The sequence below is a fragment of the Syngnathus leptorhynchus genome, chromosome 18 (genome assembly GCF_054491065.1).
Source record: "Syngnathus leptorhynchus isolate UIUO chromosome 18, UIUO_Slep, whole genome shotgun sequence".
NCBI lineage: Eukaryota > Metazoa > Chordata > Actinopteri > Syngnathiformes > Syngnathidae > Syngnathus > Syngnathus leptorhynchus.
The window spans coordinates 2,905,924-2,914,888 of record NC_141212.1 but is presented as its reverse complement, the minus strand read 5'-3'; the positions used below and the strand labels follow the sequence as shown (position 1 = coordinate 2,914,888).

The window sequence follows — 8,965 nt, the reverse complement described above, 5'->3', positions numbered from 1 at the left end:
AAAAGGGGGGGGAATCCTCTTCATGAGGAATAAGATTATTAATAATAATAAAAAAGTTGTGACTTCACACCATGGGTGCCCTCAGTTCATCCCTGATTTTCTTTTGTAGCTTTCCACCTGAAGTTGTTTTTTGCTTTGTTTTTGTTACTCTGCAAACTATGCTGGCAAACATTTGACATATAGTGGAACCTCCAAAGTTCAAAGTTCACTTATTTGAAGGGGAAAATATATTTTAAAATATAAATAAAAGTATGAATGCCTAAATCTTAAAAATAAATCATGTTTTAATTAAAACATTTTAATAAAATTATGGGAAACTGCTTGACCAAAACATTGTAATTTTACAGATATTTTTTCTGATATTCCAAATGACACAACCTGAGGGTGGGTCAACTTTAGAGGTTCCACTACACAGAAAATTGTGCTTCAGTTCCTAACATCAGCTCTGTCTCTTTGGATATGGTTACTAAGATCTTAAAATGAGGTTTTAATCAGTAAAAAATAAAATTTGTTTTTTGTAATTGAAATAAAGGGAAAAAAGGCCTTGCTCTGCATTCACTGTTATCGTCAAAACTATCCAACTCATGAAGCTGAGGTGAAACATTATGAAAAAAAAAAACGTGCTTGGATACGTCCGGAATGCTGATTGGTAATTAATAACCAGAAGACACGTGAACAAAAATGAGGCTATAATACAGAAATACAGTATGATCAAACCTGTCACTTCTTGGTCTGTGATAAGCATTAAGTTGATGGAATCACTTTGGCGGAGTAAAAAACACGACTCAAAAAAGAATTCCAAAAATTGGCCTTTAGGATGAAATTTTAGGATGAGCCCAAAATGCACAGGAACCTTTCCAGATGAAATTAATTGGAACTGTTCAGTGTATGCAAATTCTCAAAGTTGGTGAGTAGTGTACCCTGGAGAGAGGAGAAAAAAAAAAAAAACCACTTCACAAGCCAAGCACTTGTGACCATTCAACAAAATGGTGGTGTGCTATCTTCTGCAAAGGCATTCTTTTTTTTCAAGGCATCCTTTTAGCATCCAGGATTGACTCCAAGTTGCCGTAAACATTTGAAAAAAAGAGCGCTGGGGGGAAATAGCGTCTTGGCAAATTGGAAGTACGCAAGTACGGTGGGATCACACGTCCTGGCGCTCGGCGACCAGCCGGGCCTCGCCGACCAAGCGGCGGGCGTGAGCGCGGTCACGCACGCCCGCCTCCCAAGCGCCCGTCTCCGTCAGCGAGGCCACGCCGCTCAGCGAGTCCACGCCGGCCGCCGTCAGGGCAGAGGCGTACATGGGCAGGCCGATGGACACCAGCCAGTCCGAGACGGTGCTGATGGCGCCCGCCGCCGCCGCCGTTCTCCGGCACATCTCGGTCAGACCTCCTGAGGGGATCTGATGACCCAAAATTCCATCAGGCCTTTATTGTGACTTTTCTTTGTTATTTAAGAAGGAAAAAAAAATGCATTCTTACGGCCATGCGGTGCTGTTTGCGAAGCTCCCGGACTCTGAGCTGGTCCATGGTGGAGGCCACCTCCTTGACGGGCTGCTGCAGGTCTTCTGAGTAGCGCTGCATCAGAGGCTGTGGGATGCCACAGCGACCGTGCTGGGGGAAAAGAAGACATGACACATGATGAAAAAAAAAAAAATGATATAAAAACACTGAGGTTATATGAGGTCAAGATTTTACGGTAGGATCGGGCTACCTTGTCTGAGTAGGGCTCCTCCGTGAGATCGATGCCCTCGGCCTCCAGCCGTTGCTCCAGCAAGGTGAGCAGGTCGGGGCTCATCTTGGAGTGGGAGGCCTTCCTCGACACGGCCACCTTGCCGCCCAGGTCCGAGAGCCACGGGGGCGTCGCCGCCGTCTCTTCGCCGGCGAACGAGGAGTTGCGAGGGCTGCTCGGAGTCTTGGCGGGAAGGGGCGGGGCGGGACTGCCGGCGCACCGCGTCACGGGGCTGCTGGGCTGGGAACGTGTCAGCGAGTGCGTCGGGGAAGGTCCGAAAGACGGCGAGGAGAGCGGGGAGTGGCAGACCCCGTTGGCGACTCTTTCTTTGGACCTCTTGGCGGGAACCGGAGGCGGTACCGGCGGCTTTTTGGCATGAGTCCTTATGACCCTCTCACCGCTTACGTTTGACTCCGGGGGACTCTGGGCTTGGGTTGTGGGACAAGGGGGTCTCAGAGGGAGCTGCGAGGGGACGGGTGGTTTGTCAACTCTCGGTTTCGGACTCACCGGCGGACTTGCAGTACAAGCTGGCGAACGCTCCATAACGGGCTCGCTTGCATTCAAACTGGGCCCTTCTTTGCTGCGTTGGACCTCCTCCTTGTCATCCTGCCTCTGCTCCCAGTCCAGGTCTCCCAGGGAGTGGGAACGCTTCCAGGAGCCGGCCAGCTGGGAGGTCTCGTCCAGGTCCTCGCAGCTACGACTGGCCGGGATGGGCGAGCGTCTGTGGGCTTTGCGGCGCCCCAGCAGGTTGAAGCCCTTCAGGGAGGACTTGCTGAAGAAGTTTTTGGGGAATTTGGAGCGCTGGCTTTTTGCATTCTGCTGCAAGGCCTCACTGGAGATGGTCATGGGAAGAGTGGGATAGTCCGGAGACTGGCCTGCGGAAGAGCGACCCGAGCGGGAGGCCTTCTTGCTCTTGCCTGCAAAAGAAAAACCGTGGAAGTTATGACTTTTCCTGTCATCTCACGCGATTAGCAACAATCTGCCTCAAGAGGACGCCAAAGTACTAGTTAAAATTTTTCTACAAGCTCCTCCCCTTATGTCATCTTTGGCACAAGGCGTCAAAACACTAATTTTGCATTTGACAGGGCTTTGTGACTTCTTAAATTCAGCGTCTTTTTCAGTGAATAATTAGCTTCTGATCAATATTAATAAAAATATTGCTCTTTCATTTGCACAAATGTGACATCATGGCATCAAGCATGGTAGAATGAAAAGCGAAAGCAACTTACCACGTCGTCCTCTGATTTACAAAGCATGATGGGTGAAACAGGTGAGAACGGCCAGAATAAGTTTCAATGGGATGGACAGAGAGAAATTGTACAGATGGAATGCAATGAAATGTCGCCGCGGAAGGCGGAAAGGCTTCGGCACATTAATTTGTCGTGTTAATCCATCAAGGGTGGAAAACGATGAAGGCATCTCAACGGATGCCGATTCATCAAATAGGCGTGAAAAGGAAAACAGGAGACGAAACACAAAACAGCAAGAAAGGCCGTCTTTATTGTTTTTGGGGTGGGGCCGCGAAGATTTTTTTTTTTCTCCATACCTCTATCTCTATCAAGGCACACAAAGTCTGCGGCCAATTCCCAACCACCCCCACCACACACACACACACACACATTAAGGCCAGTAGTTACACTGGAAACCAGCAATCAGAAAGGAAAGATGTTAAAAATACGCGGGAGGAAGAAGACATGCGAGCACTCTCAAAAATGAAGATCACAAATCTCGTCAAAGCTTAGTACAATTAAAAATAAGCGCATTTCGGTAATGTGAGGCAACATCGTGCAATACAGCAAAAGAACCAATGGGCACATCGCAATGATGTCACTGCACTCGGCTGCACTTAGAAATATTCCAAGTGATCCCATTTGTACACTGTCATCAATGTGGACTCCACGGGCGGGGTTTGGGCTTGGAATCCTTTGATTGGCAGTGACTTTGTTCTGACGACAACGCCCTTCGTGTGCTTAGGGGAGGCTCGCTCCCTTTGGCCTTGGGCTCCCAGCATTGTGGGGTAGACCAGGCTTAGTGCTCTGGGGCCAGGATCCTTCCGGGTAACATGCGGACTTCGGTACTGAGGGCACACAAGGCCTATAAAGACGGAGAGAGTGATGACAGGAGGGATGTCATGAGGCGGTGTCTCCAGAGCGGGTGGCTCCCAAACTGTGGCTCGGGGGAGCGAATGGGTCTCCGGGAGAATTTCGATCGGGTCGCTCATTTGGTGAGTCAATTAAGCAACATAATGATAGAATGACTGAGCTGGAACAGTTTGGGGAAAACCAGCTATGGAGGGACAAAGGCGGGAGACACTTGGATGGACCAAGCGCCTCCGATAAGCAAGAAAGGATTATCAGACAGCATTCCGAAGGATTGTGACGGGGTGGGGTTAGAAAGCACAAGCGTGAAAAGATGGCGTGCATACATTCCACCACGAAACCGAATCCCAGTCGAGGCAATATTACCGTTCTCCAAGTTCTCGTTGCTCTCGTAGCAGCCAGAGTCCCGCGGGGAGTCGCCGATCAGACCCCGGCCCTCCGACAGCAGTTTCTCCTGGGAGCTGCGCTCTGGATCGCTGCTGCCTGGACACGTGGAAAAAAAATAGATTTCACTTTGGGCGCAAATAGTAGCGGGCTACAAAAGGCACCGAATGATTGGCTATTTTGAAGGCCTCATTGAAAACAAAACAGCTGAATCCATTCGAACGGTGTTGCTAACCAAAACAGCAGCACCGAGCGATAATCGCAGATTTCTTACTGTCGTATTCTTGCAGCAACTCAACGGCCGTGAGCAGCACGGCTCGGTGTTGAGGGTCTTTGATGTTCAGCTCGTCCAGGTCCTCCTCTTCCAGTAGCTTGAACGTGTCCAGGTCCTCATAGCCGTTGAACAGGAAGGTGGGCATGTGCTCCTGTGTGTGATGAGCAATTCAAACTTTTGGTTTATTTCTATTTCTTTCCAATGTTCATGCCGTCGTACAAATGTGATGAGAGGTTTCGGAAGATGGAGGTTAAACGCGGCTGTGACCGAGTGGGTGTCAATGTTTATGCGTTAGCCGGTCATTTCCTGCGCTAAATTTGCCTCCGCTTGTCTGTCATTTCTTTCAATGTATCCGGAAGAATGTTTTTGTTCCCGTTTGGCCCGGGTGAGGTTTGGCACGCGGCGCCATTCCTACCTTGAGGTTAATTCGTTCCAGCAGCTCCTCCACGGATGTCGGCTTGGGTGGTCGGCCCTTCCGGCGGCGCCGCAGCGGGCGTTTGGGCTTCTCCTCTTCCTCGCACAGCACGTCCACGTAGATAAACTTGAAGGTGCCCACCTTGTTGTTGAGCAGGCCCATCCAAGTACCCATGGGCGGCTTACTGATGATGTCGATCACGTCGCCGTGCTGCCGCCGGGGGGAAAATCATTAGTCAGCAGGAAAAATTTGAAGATTTGATTTCATTTTCGTTTACCTTCAATTTGAGGGAGTCCGAGTCGTAGGGGCTCGGCGTGAAATCCGTGTGCACTCGAGCGCGGCCGCAGAACGGCCCTCGGTACGGCAGCTCCTCGTCGTCGCCGTCCTCCGATTTGACGCTTTCTCTGTTGCTGGCTGACGAGTCGGTGGTGCTCACCGTCTGACCGCCTGGACACGGGAATCCATTTATTACTATTATTGCCACGTTTAACTAAATGCGGAAGCTCTATCTTGAAAATAAACAACTTACTCATTGAACTTTGTCCACTCAGCGAACTTCGGAGACTTTCCACTGAGCCTCCCGCCTTGAGTTTGGGCTTTCCCAGTGAGTCGCTGTCGGGCTGCGGGCAGTGCGGAGAACCCGCTGTTCCATCCGGACTCGACTGGAAAGGCAGAAGTGACGATGACACGAGGAAAATGCACAAAAACATTTTAGAAACTACCTAGAATGGCAGACATTTATGAAAAAGGATCATTCAATTGGCTAAACTGATGACGTTGTTATTTTCAGTGATCCACTAGAGGGCAGTGTTGCCTGGAAAACAACACCCATTCTGAACCCATTTCTTTATTTTGTTTTGTTGTTTTACAAGCAACGGCTGGCTGCATGACGCAAGCCTGGCTAAGTAATGTGGGTCAATTTTTCGCCTTTGACAGATACTTTGGTTGTTGTGCAGATTTTGGACATCGCAGGCTACTCGGTGGGAGCAGATGGCAGTGGCCGGTATATTTTAGCCAGAGTAAACAACACACACACTCGCACTGGGCCTTGAGAGCAAGCCCGAGGGAGACTTGCGTCACTCAAATGGGCCCAGCATGAAGCACACGCCCAATACAAGCAGATCCCAGTTTCCCAGCTCTTGTTTATTCTGTAACCAACACAAATACTCCCACACACTCTGCGGGCTAATGATGCGGTGAACTAACACAGCACAACATCCTGAACATTTTTTGAAATGAAACCTCAACCTCAGTTGACCACATTACCTGTTCGGGCACGGAGCTGCTGTATTTCTTGGACATGCGCTTCCTCATGGTCTCCTTGACCGACTTGACCTTTTTGCCCAGCGAGATCCGAGAAGTGTTGGGCGACTTGACCACTTCTCTATAGATGGCCTCCTGCTCTTTATTCTGTCAAGTCAGGAAAGATCATTGTGAATGTGATCCAATTTGACGCCTCCGTGTGGTCGAGCACTTACGTCGGCGCCCGTGTTGAGCACGTGGAGGGATCGGTTGGACAGGTCAAAGCCGCCGAAGCTGCACGTTCTCTGCGAGGGGAGCAGAGCCAAAAGACAATCAGCCACGCTTTTAACACGGCTTCTTCGACGAGATGCGCGGCGCTGTGATTCATGCATGACATGAGGAGGGGGGGGGGGACATGATGTCATACGAGACGGGCCAGACGAAGGACGTGATGGAAACACTTGGTGTGCTTTTGCCCTCCAAATTTCAAAGCGAATGAGCTGTTTTATGGAAGTCAAAAAGCCCAAAAGTTGGTTCCAACATGTGGAGTCTCTTGACGTGGCCACATAAAACGCTTAAGGGACTGAACATACGTTTAGGGGTGCCCTCTACTGGTGGGACTTGGATTGGGAGACATGCGGAGGGGAAGGGGCTTGCTGCGCACGCAGACACACTGTGTTAGCTCTAGCAGAAACATTCAGAGTTGTTTCTGATGAGGGAAAGTTTTTCTCACTCTGATATTAATGGCAAACTATGAAATGAAAGGATAACCGGGAGATCCACTCTTATCGCTTATCTGGGTTTTTTTTTTTTCTTATGGATCCTCCCAAAGCTATGAGGACACACACGCACGTGCACATCAAAGTTCATCTTCCCACTTAATCTCAGGATAAACACCAGCATGAAGATCCCTCAAAAGTGACTCGGGCTTTTCTTTGCGTCCACAGCTGCGGGCCACATTGCAGCTTTCCCAGCGAAGGGTTTTTGCAGAACAAACACGGCGTCCAAAAATAATGTGATGGCGATGCTGGATGGAATGGACATGCATCCAAGATTTGCAAAAAAAAAAAAAAAAAGGATTTCGGAGATAATTACAAGGAAAGGAAAGCCATCCAGAAAAATTATAGAGAGGCACGGGCCCCCTTTTGAAAAAAAAAAAAGAAAAACACAAAAACAAAAAAGCTACAACAGAAAAAAGTGGAGTCCAAAAAAGTTGTTTGGATGAGGAGGACCTGACTGGCACACGACAGGATTCAGGTCGCATCGAAGCTGCAGGATAGCCCCCCCCCCCCCCCCCCACACACACACCTGGCTCTTAACCCGTCTCTACTCAATGTGACCTGCAACGTTTCGCTTCTCTACGCTATTCTGCAGCTTTGACGCACGCCGAGTCCCGCTCACACGAGGCGGCTGACTTCAACCTCACGGTCTGGACTCACAGACTTCTGCTGGATGCGTAAGAGCACGCGCTTGGTGCAGCGGTCCACGCTGGCCGCCCACTTCCTGTCCGCCTCTCGGTCCTCCTCCAAGAGACAGCGCCGCTCGGCTCGGCTGAGGGTGACCGGGCGGACCAGCTGGGCCCAGTTGAGGTGACCGTACAGGCTCCGCTCTACCACGTAGGTGATGTTCAGCTCGCTGACCGCGCTGCGGCCCCGCAGCCGGCGGGAGGGGAACGGCCAGCCCCCTCCCGGCCCGAAAGCTTTGGATTTGGCTACGGTGCGGGCGGGGGAGGGCGCGGCCACGCACAGAGGCGAGGCCGGGTTCTTGGTGTTGCGCGAACGCTGGTACACCAGGTGTTTGGTGGAGTACGAGTAGTTGGGGTCGGGTTTTGTGAGCGTCCAGCCGCCGCGCTGCCGGTCGGCGGTGTGATATTTGGGGCTCTCATCGTCCAGGGGGATGAGGCGGCGGGATCGGGCTTTGGGGCGGGGTTTCGTCAGCCCGTAAAAGGCGTACAGGGCCTCGTTGTTACTTACCCCGTGGGAGATGGAGCTCAGGGCTTTCCGCATCTCGCCGTCGGTGGTGGAGCGCGGCAACTTCCCTTCGTCGTCCAGGCCGCAGCCATCCAGCTCCGAGAAGGAGGAGCCGCTGCCGCCGCCCGAGCCCACCGGGGTTCTCCGGGGCGGGCGGATCAGGCCGTGGGTACTGGAAGACTTGTTGAAGGTCTTCACCAAACGGTGTCCGGACCAGGTGTCCAAGCTACTGGAGGACGGGGAGGTGGTCAGACTGTCGGTGTCTCCGTCCAGAGAGAGATGGTCCTGGCCCGGTGAGGTCTCTTGGGGCAACGAGTGCTTCTTCAGGACCCCGGCGTACAACGCGGCGTTGTCGTCACAGGTGGCCACCGACTCCACGTTTAGGAAATCTAATAGAAAAGTCAATCGTTGGAAGATTTAAACATCTTTTTCTAAGACGTTTTTTGGGGGGGAGTTTACAAACCTTGAGATCCATGCTTCTTGCACTCCTCCACCTTAATGAGTTTTTTCCTGACCCGCCGGGTGGAGTTAACGAGCTTATGCAGCCGCTTGAACTTCACCGAATCCTCCGACTGCTCGTCGTCGGACTGTTCGCGGGATTGCTGTCGTAAAGAGAGACACAGAGAGGAAGCGGCTTGACGAAGAATGCAACAACAGCAGAAATGGAAGCGGATAAAAATCACAGATGCACAAGAATTTGGCAATAAAAAAAGGCTATGCCGTCAATGAATGCATTGTTGAGGATGGAGTCGGATTTAGTGGGGTGAGAAATGGAGACCAGACACGGTGGAGACTACAATTAATTCACCACAATATGGACTGGAGGATCGTGAATGGACCAGTGACACAATCT

The 8,965-nt window shown here is 51.0% G+C and overlaps 1 protein-coding gene across 4 annotated transcripts in view; it reads right to left on the bottom strand.

The window, feature by feature from the left end:
• Window positions 1–917: 917 nt before the first annotated feature.
• The window catches only part of sash1a (SAM and SH3 domain containing 1a), a 78,746-nt gene continuing 70,698 nt past the window's right edge, over window positions 918–8,965 (bottom strand). For all 4 annotated transcript variants that reach the window (XM_085937388.1, XM_085937390.1, XM_085937389.1 and 1 more), the window contains 12 exons: window positions 8,576–8,714; window positions 8,116–8,501; window positions 6,379–6,447; window positions 6,167–6,310; window positions 5,430–5,562; window positions 5,178–5,347; window positions 4,901–5,110; window positions 4,486–4,636; window positions 4,194–4,310; window positions 1,711–2,645; window positions 1,479–1,610; window positions 918–1,399 (listed from right to left, as the gene is read on the bottom strand). In XM_085937388.1, coding sequence (XP_085793514.1) covers window positions 1,142–1,399; window positions 1,479–1,610; window positions 1,711–2,645; window positions 4,194–4,310; window positions 4,486–4,636; window positions 4,901–5,110; window positions 5,178–5,347; window positions 5,430–5,562; window positions 6,167–6,310; window positions 6,379–6,447; window positions 8,116–8,501; window positions 8,576–8,714 — 2,844 coding nt within the window. In that variant the 3' untranslated portion in view covers window positions 918–1,141. The remainder of the gene's footprint in view (window positions 1,400–1,478; window positions 1,611–1,710; window positions 2,646–4,193; window positions 4,311–4,485; window positions 4,637–4,900; window positions 5,111–5,177; window positions 5,348–5,429; window positions 5,563–6,166; window positions 6,311–6,378; window positions 6,448–8,115; window positions 8,502–8,575; window positions 8,715–8,965) is intronic.